The sequence below is a fragment of the Lipomyces tetrasporus genome (assembly GCF_029532465.1).
Source record: "Lipomyces tetrasporus strain NRRL Y-64009 chromosome Unknown POJ06scaffold_11, whole genome shotgun sequence".
NCBI classification, from domain to species: Eukaryota; Fungi; Ascomycota; class Lipomycetes; order Lipomycetales; family Lipomycetaceae; genus Lipomyces; species Lipomyces tetrasporus.
The window spans coordinates 850,450-869,449 of NW_026611606.1; the positions used below are offsets into that span (position 1 = coordinate 850,450).

The 19,000-nt window shown below is 46.6% G+C and overlaps 9 protein-coding genes across 9 annotated transcripts; 6 read left to right on the forward strand and 3 right to left on the reverse strand.

The window, feature by feature from the left end:
* The first annotated feature begins 115 nt into the window (after positions 1-115).
* Positions 116-1,132, forward strand: POJ06DRAFT_261781 (uncharacterized protein). Its single transcript, XM_056188665.1, has one exon. The coding sequence runs from the start codon at positions 175-177 to the stop codon at positions 1,057-1,059; it is 885 nt and encodes a 294-aa protein (XP_056041036.1). The 5' UTR covers positions 116-174; the 3' UTR covers positions 1,060-1,132.
* POJ06DRAFT_261782 (oligomeric Golgi complex subunit 8) lies at positions 1,133-2,741 on the reverse strand. The gene has a single exon (XM_056188666.1). The coding sequence runs from the start codon at positions 2,552-2,554 to the stop codon at positions 1,322-1,324; it is 1,233 nt and encodes a 410-aa protein (XP_056041037.1). The 5' UTR covers positions 2,555-2,741; the 3' UTR covers positions 1,133-1,321.
* Positions 2,742-2,941: 200 nt separating this feature from the next.
* Positions 2,942-4,923, forward strand: POJ06DRAFT_261785 (V0 complex, c/d subunit of ATPase). Its single transcript, XM_056188667.1, has 6 exons — positions 2,942-3,037; positions 3,121-3,199; positions 3,384-3,475; positions 3,531-4,189; positions 4,244-4,447; positions 4,501-4,923. Exons 2-6 carry the CDS (start codon positions 3,171-3,173, stop codon positions 4,549-4,551), a joined length of 1,035 nt encoding a protein of 344 aa, XP_056041038.1. The 5' UTR covers positions 2,942-3,037; positions 3,121-3,170; the 3' UTR covers positions 4,552-4,923.
* Positions 4,924-5,127: 204 nt separating this feature from the next.
* On the forward strand, positions 5,128-6,671 carry POJ06DRAFT_261791 (TLC domain-containing protein). The gene is made up of 4 exons (XM_056188668.1): positions 5,128-5,422; positions 5,490-6,034; positions 6,084-6,371; positions 6,424-6,671. Exons 2-4 carry the CDS (start codon positions 5,576-5,578, stop codon positions 6,544-6,546), a joined length of 870 nt encoding a protein of 289 aa, XP_056041039.1. The 5' UTR covers positions 5,128-5,422; positions 5,490-5,575; the 3' UTR covers positions 6,547-6,671.
* A 56-nt stretch (positions 6,672-6,727) lies between these two features.
* On the reverse strand, positions 6,728-8,600 carry POJ06DRAFT_283550 (P-loop containing nucleoside triphosphate hydrolase protein; the record flags this gene model as incomplete). Its single annotated transcript, XM_056190110.1, has 4 exons — positions 6,728-7,048; positions 7,100-7,288; positions 7,347-8,486; positions 8,538-8,600. The coding sequence occupies 4 exons, from the start codon at positions 8,598-8,600 to the stop codon at positions 6,728-6,730; spliced, it is 1,713 nt and encodes a 570-aa protein (XP_056041040.1).
* A 496-nt stretch (positions 8,601-9,096) lies between these two features.
* On the forward strand, positions 9,097-10,572 carry POJ06DRAFT_202051 (phosphoribosyltransferase-like protein; the record flags this gene model as incomplete). The annotated part of the gene is made up of 5 exons (XM_056185266.1): positions 9,097-9,206; positions 9,278-9,345; positions 9,413-9,808; positions 9,854-9,918; positions 9,988-10,572. The coding sequence occupies 5 exons, from the start codon at positions 9,097-9,099 to the stop codon at positions 10,570-10,572; spliced, it is 1,224 nt and encodes a 407-aa protein (XP_056041041.1).
* Positions 10,573-10,716: 144 nt separating this feature from the next.
* On the reverse strand, positions 10,717-12,687 carry POJ06DRAFT_34982 (uncharacterized protein). Its single transcript, XM_056190919.1, has 3 exons — positions 12,458-12,687; positions 12,240-12,400; positions 10,717-12,182 (listed from the first exon to the last, which is right to left on the reverse strand). Exons 1-3 carry the CDS (start codon positions 12,565-12,567, stop codon positions 10,861-10,863), a joined length of 1,593 nt encoding a protein of 530 aa, XP_056041042.1. The 5' UTR covers positions 12,568-12,687; the 3' UTR covers positions 10,717-10,860.
* A 147-nt stretch (positions 12,688-12,834) lies between these two features.
* POJ06DRAFT_228016 (amidase signature domain-containing protein) lies at positions 12,835-15,436 on the forward strand. Its single transcript, XM_056185756.1, has 9 exons — positions 12,835-13,306; positions 13,369-13,491; positions 13,555-13,635; positions 13,687-13,758; positions 13,816-13,897; positions 13,949-14,005; positions 14,057-14,148; positions 14,202-14,516; positions 14,568-15,436. Exons 1-9 carry the CDS (start codon positions 13,037-13,039, stop codon positions 15,105-15,107), a joined length of 1,632 nt encoding a protein of 543 aa, XP_056041043.1. The 5' UTR covers positions 12,835-13,036; the 3' UTR covers positions 15,108-15,436.
* A 2,061-nt stretch (positions 15,437-17,497) lies between these two features.
* Positions 17,498-18,721, forward strand: POJ06DRAFT_240909 (uncharacterized protein; the record flags this gene model as incomplete). The annotated part of the gene is made up of 3 exons (XM_056186108.1): positions 17,498-18,025; positions 18,075-18,242; positions 18,293-18,721. 3 exons carry the CDS (start codon positions 17,498-17,500, stop codon positions 18,719-18,721), a joined length of 1,125 nt encoding a protein of 374 aa, XP_056041044.1.
* Positions 18,722-19,000: the final 279 nt, after the last annotated feature.

A 19,000-nucleotide genomic window follows, 5' to 3' on the forward strand; every position in this document is an offset into this window, starting at 1 on the left:
TCGGGCCCGTTCCTAGACCAAAGTGGGAATAGATCACTCGTGAGGGACTTGTACCTACCCGATAAACTCAAAAGCCTGACTCGTCTTGCACTTCCTAAAAATTCGTATGCTAGCCGGCCTCCACAATCGCCCAACATTCCTCGAGGATTTGTTTGTCATTGGACATAGGTTCTGATGTCATTTTCAAGCTGGTTTTTACTGACAGCTCGGAGGAGTCTTGAGGATCAAAGTTTGCTGACAGCTAGCCGGCATGTGCGCAATGGTGCGACTGAACAACTTTTGAAGGCAGGAATTTTGGCGCCAATACAATCAGTAAAAGGATATGCGACTAAAAAGCGGTTAACTATGAAGGAGTATCGAAAAGTTCGAGCTAAGCGAGCTCCACATGTTGAGACAAAGTCGTACCTAAAGAAGACTCCACTGAGGGGCACCAATCCCATCTTTGGAACCTATTCAACCTTGGTTAAACAAATTCTTCGAATGCTGCGCACCGAAGATTCGCGTGCACTTACTCCGGATTCAGTAATCACATCGTCGTCACCGTTCTATGTTTCAACTGTGACTCCAGGATATGGAGTGACGGAAACGGAGCTGCAAATTACAACTTTTGGTGCCCAAAAGGCAGCGGCGATGCGAGCATCGGCCGTGCTCCATGAGTGGCCGGCTAAGCCACCTCTGGCGAAGGCAGAGGAAACTAAGGGAGAGGCAACTCGTCGAATTCTCAGCCTTAGGCATGGTAATGCTGATCACGAAAAGGCTCATTTGATAAGAGCTGTAGTGAAGGAGTTCGGCGAGAGCGACATTGACACCGGGTCGCCCGAGTCTCAAGCAGCGATTCTCACAGTTCGTATTCTCGCTATGGCTGAGCACTTGCGATATAATTTGAAGGACAAGATTACAATGAGAAGCTTGACGATAATGGTCCAGCAGCGGAACAGCATGTTGAAGTATTTGAAGAAGAAGAGCCTTCCTCGCTACATGTCTTGCTTGAAAAAATTGGGATTGGACGATAGCGTTGTGTCAAAAGAGTTTAGATTCTCAAAGAGATTGTTGGAGTAATGTTGTGGTCGTCGCCTATGTTGATGTGTAAATAGTTAATTTGGCGTTGTAGTCATATTTTGTACGACAATTTGTACTTCTTCAGAATAAATGAGTGTAGCTCTACATTCGCTTCCTTGAGAGGCTCCGTTCATTACCAGATGATTAGAATATCATGTATGCAAATCATATGCTAAAGAGCCAACATCTTACGCCACAACTAACAATTATCGACAAGGTATTATACAAGAGCATTTATTGAACGCAGTCTAGACTCGCCCAGCTAATACGATTTGAGCTTCTTCGCGAGATCCCTCTGTTTTTCCAGCGCCGCAACCCAAGGGTTGTTCTCTTTCGCAGCAGCAAATTCTTTCCTGTCCGTTTCATCGGCCATAATACCCCAAAACTCTCCACCAACTCTTGCAAGGGACTGCGAAGAGTATATGACTTGCAGATAAAGAGCCGCATAACTTGACTTATCAGGGATTAGCGGCAACATGTCCATGACTGTCCTTTTCAAATCCATGGCAGTATGGTAAATAAAAGAAGACAATAGCTGATCACCTGCATCCACGACTGATGTCGATTCCTGATTTTCAGAACCATCTTTGGTAGTTGCCAACTGCGTGGCCAACGCACTGGAACCGTCGTTTAATAATTGTTTGGCACCCTCCTTGGGAAAGATCGATCTGAAGCCGATAATTGCCGCGAAGACGAATTCTCTGAAGAGTTCAATGTACCTCTTCAAGTACTTTTCTGGTATCGACTTCAACGGATCAAGCGACTGAAGTTGAGACTTCAAGTGTACCACTCTCGAAAGGAGGTATATGTGTTGCAGTTCCAAAGTCGGGTTAGGTGACGCCTGGAAAGGTTGCAACCGACGAAGATATGATATCACCTTGATTGCTGTTGGAAGTTGTACATTCTCTCTCAATAATCGCAGCAATAGTGTCGTCATTTCTAAAAGCGCATCGTCAACCTCTGCCTGAATCATCTCGATGACTTTGACATTTTTGTATCGAATAGCTAGTCGTCTAACGTGACCGACAAGATCAAGGGCTTCCGCATAATATCCATTCCGCACGCATGTAAGCACTAAGGACGGCAGCTCCAAAATATCCAAGACTTTGTCAACATTTGAGAGTAACGTAGCAGACGCCTGTCGATCGTTAACCGGGTGAAACTGTGATACGTTGGATTCTAACTCGGGGATAATCTGTGATAGAGACGGTAACGAAATAGCCAACGAATTGAATCTTTCCGTAAACGATTCTAGGGTTGCCGACGTCGATATTAAATGTGGACGCGAATTAATCGCCAAAGTTGTGAGCGACCTGTCGACCGCTTGAAGTGAAGTACTTAATTGCGTCGTTTCTGTCGAAATTTGTGAGACTGATAGACCGCGAACATGCTGTAAATAATCCGCCAGCAAGTTTGACCGCGATAATGCTGAGAGATTTGTAGCAACGTCCTCCGACAGATGCGGCACCAGAATATCCAGTAACGGGTCCGCCATATCTTCCAGTGACTGCTCGTCTAGATATCCAAGATAATGCCTGCTTGATTCATCAGTAATTATGAGTAGCGCGAGTGAAGTCCACAAGACTCCAACGTAACTTCAGGGGCCTGTGGTTACCGAGCTTTTGGCTGGATTATTACCGTACCACTGTGGTCTTCAGGCGCGCAAAATTTGTGACGGTTACGGCGTAACTGTAATGTGTTTTTGGGCACTTCTGCCAGCGACTTCGGACGGAATGCCGGGCAAGACAAAGTGCTGACCCAGAAAGCCGACAAAGCCAATTTATTATTGTCGCGCCACTTTATTCTTGCGGAAGCGACCCGACCCAGCAGCATAGGCCATATCTTCACTATCTGCCGTCACAAGGAAACGTGCGCGCCCAACCCTTCACCACTCTGCTCTCGGTGCACTTACTCTCCTCGAAACTTATAGCCCAATTGGAGACCTCATATTTTCGGCCGTCCAATTGCTCACCACACTGTAAGTGTAGTTACTTCAGTCTCAAAGACCCTCGGTTCTCGGTCATAAGCTGGCAATAGCGCTGATGACATTCTACATTTTAGGAGCACTAATCTAATTCTCCCATTACTTCTGACTGTGGCCATATATTAAAATGGAAGGAGTCTTCTTCAACGGAAACAAGTAAGTAGCTTACAGAACGAGAAGGTTAGCGTTCTGCAAGTGTCTTGTATGAATTGATGAGTGGCTATCGGAAGAGTGCGGAGGAGGTTTGTTCTAGGACCGGTTCATTACCTCCAGTCACCCCTCTGTTAGCCAAGACGGTTTTGTCAATTTCAAAGACAGTCTTCTAATCTATATCGGTTAGCGGTTATATTGAGGGCATTGTTCGTGGTTACCGCTCGGCTCTTCTTACCAGCGCCATCTATTCCAATTTGACCCAGTGCGACACTCTAGAAGGTATATTGCAATTCCGTTACAATTAGCTTGAAACAATTCCTAAAATTGATCATAGATTTGAAACTCCAGCTCTCAGCTACCGACTATGGTAACTTTTTGGCCAATGTGCCTGGTTCTCTGTCGACTTCGATTATTGCTGAAAAGGCTACTCAGAAACTGATCGATGAGTTCCGCTACATTCGTGCGCAGGCTGTCCAGCCATTGAGTAAATTTATGGACTTTATTACCTACGCCTATATGATCGACAACGTTGCTCTATTAATCACTGGTACTCTGCATGAGCGTGACACTCACGAATTATTGGAAAGGTGTCACCCTCTCGGCTGGTTTGAGTCATTGCCCGCTCTCTGCGTTGCAACCAATGTCGAGGAACTCTACAACACTGTGTTGATTGATACTCCATTGGCACCATACTTCAAAGACTGTCTGTCTGCCGCCGATCTTGATGATCTCAACATTGAAATCATTCGTAACACCCTGTACAGAGCCTACCTTGAGGACTTTTACGCATTCTGCAAGAACTTGTCACCTCCTTCCAACGAGATCATGGCTGCGCTTCTCGAGTTCGAGGCCGACCGTCGTGTGATTAACATCAGTCTCAACTCGTTTGGCACAGAGATTTCCCGAGATGAGCGTCTACAGCTGTCACCAAAGTTCGGCAAGCTCTACTCATCTGGCACTGAGGCTTTGGCGAGCGCGGACGACATCGAGCAGGTATGTAATGGGTTTGATGTTAGTTGCCATAGAGTACGACTAAACTAGTCGTAGGTTCGTATTACTGTTGAGTCAGTTGGCGCATACAAGGGATTCTTTGACACTTCAAACAACAAGTCTTTGGAGGATCATTTCTATCTCAGAGAGATGGAGCTTTGCCGGAATGCTTTCACTCAGCAGTTTACGTATAGCGCTATTTGGGCGTGGGTTAAGGCTAAGGAGCAGGAGATCAGGAATATTACATGGATTGCCGAATGTGTAAGTGTACTGCTCTCGGTGTCGATGACGGGCTATTGACATTATTTTTGTAGATCGCTCAGAATCAGAAGGAGAGGATCCAAAACTACATATCCGTCTTCTAAGTTGGCTACTTTATTGAAAGAAAAATGTGTGTTTGGATTGAAATTGAACTATAGTATTAGTGTGGTGAGTCTTCAATGTTATGATAGTGGGGATGGTTAATCAGTCGTTTTAAGGTTGTTTTGTCATATTTGTCATTTTGTTTGTCAAACTGCTTCATTTTGTTACATATTTTCTCGATTTCAGTATTAATCCATAGATGAGGTTTATTTTGTTAAGAAAAGCGTACCGACTTGACGGTTCTGATGCTTAATTTTGGCACTATTGTGATATTCTCAATTTGAATTAACTTACGGTTAGTTATCTGGCGGAGCTTGGGCACACTGCTTGAATTGCGAATAATGGTGCGCTCTTTTACTTTGGTGTCGAGGAGGTTTTGCCTGATGAAATCCCCGTAGCGCAACCTGACCAGAACCTTGACGATGTCAGCCGGTCTCGATTCGTGCTGATTAAGGCGGATTACATTGCCACACAACTTGCTCGCCCAACGGATAACATCTATGATGGGTCAGCTAGAACTAACTGCAAATGGTTTAACGCATGTCAAGTGCTGTGGCCAATTTCGGTTCCGCCGCAGCCAAAACCTTTTAAGTCTCATCGAGTCATTTGCTAACCCGACCCGACGAAACTCTATCAGTGCCGACAACGCAGCGTACCTTGGATCGAACTTGTGCCTTGCAATCTTCCGCTAGCTGCGGGTTTCATAGACGTTGCGATCCTCGTGCCATCTCAATTATTCAGTAAGGTTCATACCTTTTGAAGGATTTGACTGTTTCGCTAGAAGCTGCCCTTGACTGGCGTTCTCTGCACTGATTAGGAAAAGTCGACATCGTGCCTCACTTAGAGGAGAGTCAACATTGGTGTTGTCACAGTGTAAGTTCGTGAGATCTGGCTAGGGTCCATCATATGACTTTACGAGTCTGACATTGTAGGTGAATAGTTGTTCAACTTTCAGGGGTATTGTTTCAGTGCGGAGGATCCTTCACAACTTTTACCATCGATCTGTTCAATTAACTCATAGTCATAATGATTGATCCACTAGCCGTTGAGTATCCAGAAGGCGTGGCAGCTACGCTTGACAACATCTTTGGTTATATCCACCTTCCAATGCTGAGCAAGCACATACATGAAATCGTATTCGCGTTCACATTGTATCAAGGTTTGTTTCTCTTGGGACCATTTTTTGGCTCTTTCGTGTCTTCTTACAAGACATTAAATGAACGAACTCGATTGAATTTCGATATTCATGTTGTCTCCCAGGTGCAGTGCTTGCTGATTTTGGCTCTTGCACTCCCCGCATTCTTTGATCCAGACCTCCAGGACGATCACATATTTGGTTATTCGCCTTACGGCGGCTTGGTTTATGCATTTGCCGTCGGATACTTTGCTTGGGATTCCTATATCAGTATTAGATATATAAAGTGGTTTGGGACCGGTTTCGCTGTTCACGGTGTTGCATCACTGAGCGTGTTTTTGCTGAGCTTTGTAAGATTGAATTCGTGCCTCTACAGTAATGCGCTGACAATTGTTGCAGAGACCTTTTCTAATGTACTACGGACCTATCTTCCTTTACTTTGAACTGTCTACTCCATTTCTAAATGTTCATTGGTTCGCTGGCCATCTTCCAGCGGGGACCATCTCAGAGACAGCTCAGCTTGCTAATGGCATTCTTCTTCTCACATCATTCTTTTCTGCACGCATATTGAGTGGATTCTACTCCGTGGGTCGCCTTACGCTTGACGTGTGGGCAGCCCTGGACAAGATGCCGTTGTGGTTGCCTTCTGTCGTTCTCACTTCCAACTTCTCGCTCAATTGCTTGAATGTAAGTTGCATGGTTGGGTAGTCTAGAAAGTAAACCAATAAATTCGTATTAGGTCTACTGGTTTACGAAGATGGTCAAAGCGGTGCAGCGACGATTAAATTCGGCAAAGGCAGGCACGAAGGAACCGGATTTGTTGACTGAGGAGGAGGACGTCAAGGGTCATAAAATGGAATAAAAGATATGGATCGTTAGTCGAAATATGATGACATCGTGTGTTGTAGAAAGACCATGTGATAGACCCTTCTGTAATGAGACGGACGCTTTATGGCGTTCATGTATTATAAAATAAAGGAGTACATGAAATTACTGATTTATATCCCATCATATTTTTCCAAACTCCATAAAATGCCCAATAATCAAAGATCGAAAGCCATTTCTGAGATATTTGCCTTTCTCTTCTTCTTTCTGTCCGCAATTAAAGTCTTCCAATCTTCCTCCATCTCTTCATTGTCACTCGAACTTTCGCCGTTCTCAGTAACCACAGCTTTACTTTCTTTCTTCGTTCTCTTCATCTCCCGTCGATGCTCTCGCCGTTCCCTACGCTCAGATTGTTCTGACCAAGACTTATTTGCTGGTTTTGGCGGACCATGCTTGGCTGCACTTTTGGCGGCTCGATTGCTCAGCTCTTCCTGACGGGCTCGTTCTCTCTGAGGATCTTTATACTTATATGCATCCATCTACGTATGGGTCAACAACATATACTACTTCGCACATGACCAGCGACTTACATCAATGTCTTTAGTCAGCCATCCATTCTCAGGAATATTTTGCGCAGACTTCAGTTCTGGCATACTCGGCAATCTTAATAATCCATAAGCCCGCCCAAATCCTACGAAGTCGAACTCGTTCATCCGGAATATCGAGGTCATGGTATGCTTTGTGTAGAATCGTACGTAACTGACGTACGCCTTCACTGCCTTCATGGGGTCCATTAGTACAAATAGCCATGCACCACCTAAGCAAAGTGTGACTTACCATATCATGCTTTTCTCGGCTGTCCAGAATCCAGTCTCGCAAGTATGTATGGAATTCAGCCTTTAATCCCGAGAGCTCAATTTCGTGAGCCTCATGCATTCTAACTTTTTTAACTTCCATAAGATCGACGTATCCCTCCTCGCGTCCTTTTGTCAAGAACAAGTAGCCTTCACCATACCGACCAGCACGTGCAGCACGTCCAGCGCGATGCAAGAACATGTCTGCCTCATAAGGTGGATCAATCTGGATGACTACATCCACTTCCGGTATATCAAGGCCACGGGCAGCAACATCCGTAGTCAACAAGACTGACTTCTTCATAGTATTAATGAAACTATTCAGCGTCTTTGTACGCGGACCCTGCGGCAGTTTGCCATGGAGAGAGAATACTTGTGCATCGGCAGACTTGCTACTTTGAAGCTTTGGCAAAATTGACCTCAAAAGCGTGTAAAAAAACACCACAGAGGCGCAGGTTGGGAAGTACACAATTGCTTTCTTATATTTTAGTGTGTTGATTTTGTGGATCAGAGACGGTATCTTGGAATCTGGGGTTAAAACCGAGTACGAAATCGACAGAGTTGTGGGAACCTTCTGCTCGCGCTCGCCATCGCCGACCTTCACAATAATCTTAATAGGATTTCGCAATCCGACTCGAACCAATTCGCCAACAGCAGATGTGACTGTCGCAGAAAACAATCCTGTTCGTCGTTGCTTTGGAAGACACCGCAATATTCCACTAATTGTCTTGTCGAATCCAAGATCGAGTAAGCGGTCTGCTTCATCGAGAACTAGTACCTCAAGACCGGAACTTTGAACGTGCGGTGATCCTAAAAACTCTAGTAGACGACCGGGAGTGCCCACAATGATTTGCGGTGAGTCGGTGAAAAATTTTTGAACGTCTGAAGCCACAGTCGCGGATCCACCAATCAATAATTGAGCCTTTAATATTGTCGACTCCGTAGGCTGCGTAGGCTGGAACTCAAGCACTGAATTTAACACTGCATAAATCTGAGATGCTAGTTCTCGAGTAGGCGCTACAATGATACCTCCGAGACGACCTCGAGAAGTTGATCCCGCTCGAAGAATAATCTCAATAGTAGGGATGAGAAATGAAATTGTTTTGCCGGATCCCGTGACGGCCTATTTGCAAGAATCAGTATAATCGCAGACGCAGTCATACAAAGAGCGTACCTCAACAACCACATCTTTATTACTACAAAACAGAGGGATGGTGGAAGCTTGAACGGGAGTCATATTAGCGTATCCTAACGCCCTCACTGTTTCGAGACTTTTCGCAATATGCAATTAGCTATATATCTAACGCAAAGTTTGGTCCAAAAGTCAACTACTTACAGCCATGGTGTCAGCGCCGGAGACAATGTCTCCCATCGTCTGGAAGTAGACATACCAAAGAATTGGAATTGATGACCCCAAGCGGGTTAAAATTACACAAAATTTATACTGTCCCAACTTCTCTCCCTTTCCCGGGGATGCGTTGGGACTTCTGAACGGGATGCGATGATTTTCAAGCGCCATGACAGATCGGGCGTAAAGGTGCATGTGTGTGGCTTTGGAACGTGGCCCTGGAGAACATCGTTTTCTGGCTCATCGGACTTCACGATCACGGGCAAGGCCAAATTGTCCTCTCAGCACTCTCGCTCAGTTTTCCCGTTTCTACTAGCCAGCTAAAACGGATTTCTCACGGAGCTCAGATTTTTTTGGAATAGACTCAACAGAAAAAGAAAACGTTATGGTCAGAAATCTGGTCGTGTTCGGTGGATCCTCCCATCCTGATTTAGTTGAGAGAATTTGCAATAGTCTGGGGATACCCCAGGGAGGACTGTATACTTCAAAGTTCAGGTAGGTCACATACTTCATTTAGATGTCGGGTCGGTGAACTCGGATTGCTGACTATATGTGCTTTGTTACAGTAACGGTGAAACTTCAGTGTCTATCAAAGAGTCTGTGAGAGAGAAGGACGTTTACGTCATTCAGTCAGGTAAATACGGTTTCTAGGCATTGCTAATTGATATTCCATGTGAAAAGATGTCTCATTCAGACCGCAGGATGCGGACATGTCAACGACAATTTCCTAGAACTATTGATTACGATTTCGGCTTGCAAGACTGCTTCAGCACGCCGCGTAACGGCCGTCATGCCATTTTTCCCATATAGTCGGCAACCTGACGTTCCGTATAACAAGCACGGCGCCCCTCTGGCCAAGAGTAGTTCGACGCCAAGGACTGATCATAATTACACGTTTGAAAGTGTTCCCCCGTCGCCGAGGTCGCATAGCTCCATGGGCAATAATCTCACCAACGGCGTATCCCTGCCTTCACAGCGAAACGGATACTTCCTTGATCGTGACTTGGATCGGAAACTGAAGCTAAAGGATCAGATGTGGCAGCCGGAGGGCACTGGAGAAATCAATACTGGTTATAAGGAATGGGTTGCGCAGTCAGGTATGTTCATCCAAGTTTATTAGACGGTTTGCTAATGGTTTATAGGGACTCTTGTCGCTGATCTTCTCACCTGCGCTGGCGCAGATCACATCATTACCATGGACCTTCACGTATGTCAGGATTCACATTAGGCTATATTTGTCGTGTTATTCGTGGCATTAATTCATATCACGTCCCAGGATCCGCAATTCCAGGGGTTCTTCGACATTCCCGTTGACAATCTGTACGGTAGGCCACTACTGCAACACTATATAGTCTCATCTATTCCCAACTATCAAGAAGCTGTCATTGTGTCTCCGGACGCGGGCGGTGCCAAACGTGCCACGGCCATTGCTGACGCTCTTGGAATGGATTTCGCTCTGATTCACAAAGAACGGCGAACGAAGTATACAGATAAAGGACCAACAGCTACCGTAATGCTCGTCGGTGACGTCTCTAACCGAGTTGCGCTTCTTATTGACGACCTGGTGGACACATCAAATACTATCACCAGGGCGGCCAAGCTCTTGAAGGATCGCGGCGCCACCTACGTGTGCGCTATTATTACACATGGTATTTTCTCTGGAGATGCCATCCAACGGATTCAGGCCTCTGCACTGGACAAAGTTGTCACGACAAATTCCGCCCCTCAACTTGAGCACAAGCTCGCGCTGGGAAATAAACTTGAGATTTTAGATGTCAGCAATGTCTTTGCTGAAGCCATCCGACGAATTCACAACGGAGAGAGTGTGTCCATGTTATTTGATCACGGCGCTGGTATATAATATTGGAAACACTTTAATGAGGCTTATGATTTTAATAGTGGGTCATATTAAATATCAATGATTATGACATGAACATATATATGCCTTGCGATAGTTAGTGCTACGAAAAGGACATATTTGTCGACCATTCACTGCGCGCAGGTGGTGAGCTACTTTTTCCATGATATCAAAGATCGTAGTTAGTTAACGCGAAACAATATACACGATACTCGACACACAAGACTAAACAAACACTATGATTATACAATACAACCGATACAAAATGATACCCAATTTTCCTCATCCCATTCATGCTTGAGTTTTGTGCTTCTTGTGCTTCTTCTCCTTCTTTTCTTTCTTTTCTTTCTTTTCCCCATTCTTGTCTTTCTTCTCCTTCTTCTCCTTCTTCTCCTTCTTCTCCTTTTTGTCTTTCTTTTCTTTCTTTTCCTTCTTTTCTTTCTTTTCCTTCACCTCTTCGACTACTTCGTCGTCAGATTCTGGCGCAACAGCCTCGGCATTTGCTGACAAGTCCTCGTCATTCTCATCATCAGACTCAAGCTCCTCAATTTTTCGCTTGCCGTTCTTCTTGGATATGCCATTTGTCACCGCATCTGCCTCGATGTTGTACGCCCACTGAGTAGCAAACTCGAACTTGGGCTGCTGTCGGACATTAACTGGTGTCTTGGTAGTGGTAAGTTCCCGACCTTCTAGTCCTCTCAACCGGGACTCAATCTGGACTCTGTTGTCTAATCCGATCGTGGCAATATCCTCTCTGTCCTCAGCCAACGCATCGAATCGCAGACTAATGGCAGCCTTGGCAGCGAGCATTCGAGCAATTTTGCCTTTGTTCTTACCCGTGGCCTGTCCTATCAAGGAAGCATGATATATTATGCCGTACTTGGGGGTATCGTGCTTAGTCTTCAAAGCTCTGAACAACGCCTTTTCGGCGCCGAGAATCTGGATTGTAGAAGCAGGCGCCTTCGCCAACGATATTAAACTACCAGCATGTGCAATTAACCGCGCACCGACCAGCTCGCCCACAAGCGCTGTCAAGTTTGGCGCGATCGCAGCCATTCGCGCGTTGAGATAATTCGACAGCTGCTCTCTGTATTCTGAAAAGTCGATGACCTGATCTGCCAGCGCATTGATGTTATCCAAATCAAATTGCGTAATTTCGGTTCCCATGGAAACTTCTGCGGCGGTCTTGAGCGCCTGTTCAATTTCTTCAGGCAAGACTGATGAGAAATCGGTCTCAGAGGCACGAGACCGGAAGCCCATGAGCTTGACAACTCGGGCGTATGCTACGTTGTCTTGAACGATCTTCGCCATCTCCGGGAAATGCCATCCATACCATTCCTTGACTCGCATAGCGTAGGTGTTGAGTTCTTTATCCAAATCGTCAAGTAGACCGATAGCTTGAACGATCATAATATCAACCTTGTCGGCAGAGAATTTCAGCTTATGACGACCGAGAGAGTGAGCGAGACCGAGCGACATCACTGACAGATCCTTCTCTTGAAGACCCGGGAGAAGCGATGGGAGATTCTCTCGGACAGTCCGGTAAAGATCTTGAGTGGTGGAATCAGATACAATCTTGAACGACAAATCTGGCAGACTGTTGATGGCATTTCCTATCACAGACATTAGCGTGCTGACAAATAAAGACATGCTCTTTGAAAGAGACATACCAAGCTTCGGATCCGCAACAATAAGCTTCGTCTTCTTGTCACCTGCGTTTTCGGCTAATAAGTTGGCCAGCTTTGTGGAGACTTTCCCCTCAATAATCGCATTCACTTCATCCAACGCACTAATCGCAGAGTCAAACTTCGAGAACGCCTTCACCTTAAGACTGCATATACTATTAGCCTAAGATCAGCGTAAACACCATCAGAACAGTTGCACTTACGCAGACAACACCTTCTCCGGGCTCAGAAGCTCAGCTGTTGAGTCGAGAACCTTCTTATCCTTGGCCTTAAGCAGGGCATAGCCCGCTGACGTCTCTGTTAAAATCAGCATGGTTAACTGATATATCTGCCACGAAGAGAGACCGGGAGCTGAAACGAGGTGAGTATTCAGCGAAGAAACTTGCTAAGCTTCGAGGTTTCAAATTTTTTTGACTGTCCAGATTCAGCGCCGCTTCCAATGAGTAAAGACTTCGGGGATGTGAGCTAAATATGGCATAAACATCAATTGACCTCGCACAAAGAGGTACTGCAAATTCGTAGTGATTTGGCGGTATCTATCGACCCTGGAACATACGTGTACAAACCTTATTTGAGAAATCTCGCGACAGAGTTTAAAACGGAGATTCGTTATCGTTTACCTCCTGATAATCTCACACACCATATTGTCTGCTCCGAGACTGAACAGGACCGCCTGCATTGTGTGTTTGTGTTCTACAAATCCAGTAAGGTCGCCTGCTTCTGCACGAATTGACCCAGATTTTCCGCAGCTTTACCTTTCTTTTCAGTAACCCGCATAAACAATGGTAGCTCCCTGGGAGGAAAAGGCTACTGCGAAGCGCGGCAAGCTGGCCGCCTCGATCTCGAAGGAGTATATGATCCCGGAGTCTGAATTGCCTCCTGCCGATCGTTTGGACGTTTCTCAGGTTCCCAAAGAGGTTCTCCCTAAGGAAGTTATCGACATCACGGATTTGACTGCTACCGAGATTGTTGACGCGGTCGCAACGGGCAAATACAGCGCCGTCGAGGTTACGACTGCATTCATCAAGCGGGCAGTTCTCGCACACCAGTTGGTATGCTGAATTCTGTTCTTTTTAATGCGTGAAGAGTTGTTGCTAATATAATTGACCCGTAGTTGAACGTCTTCACGGAGTTTTTTCCTGAGATTGCACTCAAGCGCGCTGCTGAGCTTGACGAGTACTACAAGTCCACTGGGAAGACTGTTGGACCTCTTCATGGTCTGCCTATATCCCTAAAGGTAAGACTTTGGACAGTTTGAAATGCGATTGGGCCAAGCGACTCACTAATATTGCAAATTTAGGACCAGTTTCGAGTGAAAGGCGTCGAGACTTGCATGGGTTACGTCGCGTGGATTACTAACGAGCCCGAGAAAGAGAATTCGGTAAGCGATATCCACTGGATTACAAGTATGATCTCTAACGATTGAATTTAGACAATTGTCGACCTTCTACTAAATGCTGGTGCTGTTTTCTTTGTCAAGACAAACATCCCTACCAGCTTGATGGTGAGTGAGACACGTGATTTGCGATAGTGCGGGATGGACATTAATCGACGTATTTAGGCTGCCGAGTCGCGAAACTGCGTTTTTGGGCAGACAGTCAATGCGTACAATCGAACCCTTGCTCCAGGTGGCAGCTCTGGTGGTATGTGTACTGGCTTAGATCTGGCTACGAATGAGCTAAAAAATTGGTTAGGTGAGGGCGCTATAGTCTCAATGAGAGGTGCCCCTATTGGTATCGGTACGGATATTGGTATGTATTTCTACGATGCCGATCCCGAAACGTGACTGCTGATCTGGACAGGTGGATCCATACGCATTCCATCATCGTTCTCTGGTGTATACGGCTTGAAACCTTCCCACGAGCGATTCCCATACTTGAAGGTTGCTAACAGTGTAAGTCTGCACTGATTAGAAATTCATGGTCGACTAGCTGACTCTGCATGCAGTTGGAGTTTAATGAGGCTATCGTCTCTGTTGACGGTCCATTGACAGTTTCCCTCGGTGACTTGACTCTTTTCTCCAAGGCACTTCTGGCTCAGGAGCCGTGGAAGCATGATCCCCGCATTGTCGCTCTTCCGTTCAAGGACTACGAAGTCCCGTCTCGGCCATTGGTTTTTGCGATTGAGGCCAATGACGGTCTCGTCACTCCCCACCCGCCGGTGCTGCGAGCTATGAAGATGGTCACCGAGGCTCTTAAGAAGGCGGGTCATGAAGTTTTTGAGTTCAAGTCATACAAGCCTGAGGAGGGATTGAACTTGCTGGTATGTAACAAACGATCCAGGCAATATGCGCAATGCTAACACCGAGTCGAGTATCGGGCATATACAGTTGACGGTGGTGAGAATATTCAGGGCGACCTCGACAAGTCTGGCGAGCCCGGCATCCCGGATATTCTGCCATTCATCAAGGGCTTCAAGGCTCTTACAATGTCAGAGCTGTTCACGTTCAACAAGGACAAGCTCGACTACAAGACCGCGTTTTTGGAGTACATGAACAGTGCACGCTCTCCGAGCGGTCAGAAGATCGACGCGTGGATTCGACCAACCACTGTGAGCGCTTCGGTTCCGGCTGGTCAGCTCAAGATCCGCTATCTCGGATATACTGGACTGCTCAACTTGCTCGATTACACGGCAGTCGTGATCCCGGTCACTAGGGCTGACCCTGCACTCGACTTGCCGGCACCGGTACCAGGGAATGGGTTATTGAAGGAGATTGAACAGAAAACGTGGGAGGATTACGTCCCTAAGGACTTCGCGAACGGTCCGGTTGGCATTCAGGTCATTGGCGGTCGATTAGAGGAGGAGCGCATGCTCGCGGTTGCTGGAGTCGTCGATGCCGCGCTCAAGGCCTAATTGTGGCCGGTAGTAGGCGAATGCTTCTCGTAGTGAGGTGCTGACGGACGATTTTGACTGAAGAATATGTAAGCAACGAAAGCCGTAATAATAGATTATATCTTAGTATAGGTAGATGAGGAGTGAATCGACGAGAGCTACGCAATACGCTTGCATCTTGTGCTTCACCGAGTAGTAGTGCTGATCGGATGTGGACACGGGTTTTTGATTCGTGCCACTTATCCGGGAAAACGCGATATGACACAAGGAACGGTAATTAAGATTGTGCCCGGAAGCGATCCAGGAGGAGGCGGTACAAGAATGCTTTGTATAAAGATCATCCCAATCCATTGCGGTTTACGTCCTTTTAACATGCTCGAATCCGAATTGGCCAACAGAGGATTCAGGATCGACTTTGAAGGTGATTGGACGTGGACGACTTTCCAGAAAGCGTACAAGTCTAAAAGTACTATAACCGCCCAGGCCATTGTTGAAGCTATAAACAGGAACAAAACTACAATCATGGGTATTGATCATGGAATCTCAGAGGCAACCAGTTGCGCACAACAGTCAATCCAGATGAGTTAATCGCAGAATCAACCGACATAGAACCGGCGATTACCGGTAAAATATGATCCTGTTTAAGATGACTACGTTGTGTAAGCTGCCGGAAGCGAACTTCCTTAGGATGGAAGATGTTGTTACAACACTGTATCGCAAATTCATGCTGGTACATCTATGAAAATAAGCTTCGATGTGTAATCAAATGTGAGCATCGATGCTTTGATGCCGACGAATTGCTGAAACTTCACCATCGGTGTCTCCTAGACCAGGGCGACGATAAGGATGATACTTTACTGGACAGGAAAATTTAAAACTTATTTAATAGATATATTTTTATATGACTAAGGTGCGCATACTTATGAGACTTGTTATCTGCCGCAAGAACTTATCAAGTTCTTTGCCAACCATCTAATGGCTATATTTAATATGAATCCTCTGACATCAGACTATAGGACGTACCGTCAGTGACCTCTCCAAGGCACAGCCAACGTTATAAGTCACTCCCCACTTTTGGGTGGTGGGATATTTGTGGACCACTTGCTTGACATCTACAGACCAATGGTAGTATGTATTAGGGAACCGTTTGTCAAAATCGGGAAATTTTCGCAGATATGATTGTTCCAATGATCTCCGCAAGACCGCAACCACTTTAACATATGCTCCGGCGGATAGTCCACCAGTATTCTTAAGCACGTGAAAAGGGGCTCTCGCAGCGGTGGCTGCCATTTCGCGAAGGTAGTGACAGCGTCTGAAAAATGGTGCTCCAGGCGTTCGAATACCACCGCCTTTTCTCGGTGTTCCGCTGTGACAAAGTCTTTGCTACATTTAATGATAGTATCTGCTGTGAGAGTCTCTCGCAATGGTTCAAGCGGGTTTTCTTCGCGGCCATAGATAGTGGATGTCAGTCCTACCAGCCGTAGATGCGCAAGAATTTTAATGCTCCCATCTTCAACGGTCCCATAATCGTCATAGTTTTCAATCTGAGCACGGCTAGCCATGCTTTCCTTTCCTTTACGCCTTTTACTATTTAGGAGGTTTGCGTTTGCTCATCAGTCATTGTGTACTCTCGCATCGCTGCAAGACTTCGAGCGTATTTAGAGTACATCCTAATTCAAATGAATACGGCACACGTTTATTTTGCCTTTCCTCCTTGTTGCTTCTCGAGTAACCCATCCGGTATTTAATTTGCTGACCGTGAGCGAAAAAGGCAATCGGAAAACAGCTCTGGAGCTTTTGACGCGTTTAGCTTTAATCCCCAAAGGCTGGAGCATCCAAAGGCTGGAGCATCAAGGATGTTGTACCTCTTTCCCAGCTACACGGAAAATTCTGAAGTGCCGTCGTTCGGGCGCAGAGCGAGTTTCGGTATTTGGGGAGTTTTCCCCCAGCGACAGGACGATTGGCTTTCACAACACAATATATAAGGTTATGGGCTGAAGTTCCAAATTTATTACCCGGCCTATTTGCCCGTTTTCGTACGAATCTGTAATGGCATACGCATCCCGCATTTTATGTAACTTATGAATAACTGAATATGAGGGAAAGTCACATTAGCCTGGCGACATACGCATTGTAGAGTGTAGAGATTGTCTACATACTTCCAGAGACGCTATTTGCCTGCCTCCCACCAATTGCATGCTTGTTTAATGTCGCAAGCTTGAAGTTAAGAATGTGAGACGGTCGAGGACTTACAAAAGCCGCAGTGCTGCAATGTCTGTGCTCAGCTACCGGCCGGGGCACGGCGCACTTATCTCTCGGCCGGTTGGGCTAAAATCATCGTAGCATAAAGGGGCCAATTGAGTGTCTCTCTGTTAGGTTGCTCACTTCGCGAAATAGTAGCCGATGCACTAATGAAGGCCCTCTCCATCCTTTCCACCGTGAGCGCACTCGCGCTGTCGGCGCTCCCACACGCCGCCGCTCTCGACATCACAAACACTTACATAATTCCCTCGACTAGTGTCTCCGCCGAAGTCACCATCCAAACTAATGCCGCTGATCTGTCGCCCTTTGATGGACCCAAGATCTCCGCTGTCAATGGTTCGTCTTTCGACTGGTGGTACTTCGACGTTGTCTCGCCCAAGGCGTCCATCACAATCTCCTTCCAGACCGGTACTTTCAATGCGGTGGGCTACCCTGGAATCAGCGTGCCCTATGCAACGTACTGTAATGTCGCTGGTATATATCCCAACGGCACCACGTTCTCGATCCCCCTCGTCCTCGCCGGCCCGGCAGTCATCACTACCGTCGGCGACGGAGCTTACGGCAACTGGACAGGCTCGGGCTTTTCGTTCTCTGGCACACCGGATCTGTCCGAGGTCACCGTTAATGTCGATGCTGCTCTTTACTATGGCATCGAAGGTAGCATTACTTTCAAGTCGGTATGTACTCGGTACTCAATTGCGTGATTCAATGACTAACGTTTGTCAGGTTGCGCCGGCGCACTACGCTACTGGTCTAATTTCCGACCGTTCCTCGTCCGAGATCCTGCTGCCGAACCTCGGGTGGGCCAATGCTGTACCCGATTCAGTAGCCAAGGTCGATCTTTCACTCTTTGGAGAGAAGTTCGCATTCACCGGCCGGGGTTATCATGACAAGGTATGGACAACGCCCTGGCTATCATTGTGGCTGTCACTGACTCTGCGCAGAATTGGGGTAAGTTCCCTGTACAGGATCTGGTTAACAACTGGTATTGGGGGCATGCAAAGGTCGGACCATACTCGGTCGTCTTCTTTGACGCGCTCGACAAGAATAACGTCGAATACACCAGTGCATATATCGCCGTAAACGGCGTCCCGATCAAGGCTGGTCCTGTCGCTATCGTCCGGCCGTACGGCCCGAACATCACGTACCCACAGACCAAGCCCGCCACTCTGTTTGCCGGTTTGACGATCGAGGTTGACGTCGGAGTCCGTGGCGTTTATGTTTTTAAAACCGTTTCACAGACTGTCCTGACATCCACCGATAATGACGGCTACGGTTATACTCGCGCGCAGGGCGTCGTCGTTGGCGGACCGGTTGGAGGAAAGCAGTACAAGGGCATTGGCCTTTGGGACTGGCAGCACTTCTATGCTTAGACTAAAACACCTGATGCGGCTTGGACTGATCCGGATAGATTGAGGGGATCTTGTTGCATTGGTGATTGCATTCTTGGATAGAACAAGATAGCTTTGCTCTAGAACTTATAATAAAAGCTATTACTATTTTGTATAAGAGTCAATGACGTTGGTTATTATTGCTGGGCCGCGGCAATCCCTCAGTATCATATTATGCGCGAACTGGTGAGATATATTGCCCTAAGTGGAGTCAGCCTTTTTGGATGGCGGCCCTTTCCGGACAGGCAAAAGTAAACCTTA

What these genes read in the sequence shown, in the direction of transcription:
- POJ06DRAFT_261781 (XM_056188665.1), top strand. Translation starts at nt 175, where the DNA reads ATGTCATTTTCAAGCTGGTTTTTACTGACAGCTCGGAGGAGTCTTGAG.
- POJ06DRAFT_261782 (XM_056188666.1), bottom strand. Translation starts at nt 2,554, where the DNA reads ATGGCGGACCCGTTACTGGATATTCTGGTGCCGCATCTGTCGGAGGAC.
- POJ06DRAFT_261785 (XM_056188667.1), top strand. Translation starts at nt 3,171, where the DNA reads ATGGAAGGAGTCTTCTTCAACGGAAACAA. An exon ending in GTCTTCTTCAACGGAAACAA is followed by an intron (nt 3,200 to 3,383) that starts GTAAGTAGCTTA and finishes TATATCGGTTAG; the next exon opens with CGGTTATATTGAGGGCATTG. An exon ending in TTACATGGATTGCCGAATGT is followed by an intron (nt 4,448 to 4,500) that starts GTAAGTGTACTG and finishes TTATTTTTGTAG; the next exon opens with ATCGCTCAGAATCAGAAGGA.
- POJ06DRAFT_261791 (XM_056188668.1), top strand. Translation starts at nt 5,576, where the DNA reads ATGATTGATCCACTAGCCGTTGAGTATCCAGAAGGCGTGGCAGCTACG. An exon ending in GCGTGTTTTTGCTGAGCTTT is followed by an intron (nt 6,035 to 6,083) that starts GTAAGATTGAAT and finishes CAATTGTTGCAG; the next exon opens with AGACCTTTTCTAATGTACTA. An exon ending in TCTCGCTCAATTGCTTGAAT is followed by an intron (nt 6,372 to 6,423) that starts GTAAGTTGCATG and finishes AATTCGTATTAG; the next exon opens with GTCTACTGGTTTACGAAGAT.
- POJ06DRAFT_34982 (XM_056190919.1), bottom strand. Translation starts at nt 12,567, where the DNA reads ATGCTGATTTTAACAGAGACGTCAGCGGGCTATGCCCTGCTTAAGGCC. An exon ending in CCGGAGAAGGTGTTGTCTGC is followed by an intron (nt 12,401 to 12,457) that starts GTAAGTGCAACT and finishes TAGTATATGCAG; the next exon opens with TCTTAAGGTGAAGGCGTTCT. An exon ending in TGTTGCGGATCCGAAGCTTG is followed by an intron (nt 12,183 to 12,239) that starts GTATGTCTCTTT and finishes TGTCTGTGATAG; the next exon opens with GAAATGCCATCAACAGTCTG.
- POJ06DRAFT_228016 (XM_056185756.1), top strand. Translation starts at nt 13,037, where the DNA reads ATGGTAGCTCCCTGGGAGGAAAAGGCTACTGCGAAGCGCGGCAAGCTG. An exon ending in CAGTTCTCGCACACCAGTTG is followed by an intron (nt 13,307 to 13,368) that starts GTATGCTGAATT and finishes ATTGACCCGTAG; the next exon opens with TTGAACGTCTTCACGGAGTT. An exon ending in ACTTGAAGGTTGCTAACAGT is followed by an intron (nt 14,149 to 14,201) that starts GTAAGTCTGCAC and finishes CTCTGCATGCAG; the next exon opens with TTGGAGTTTAATGAGGCTAT.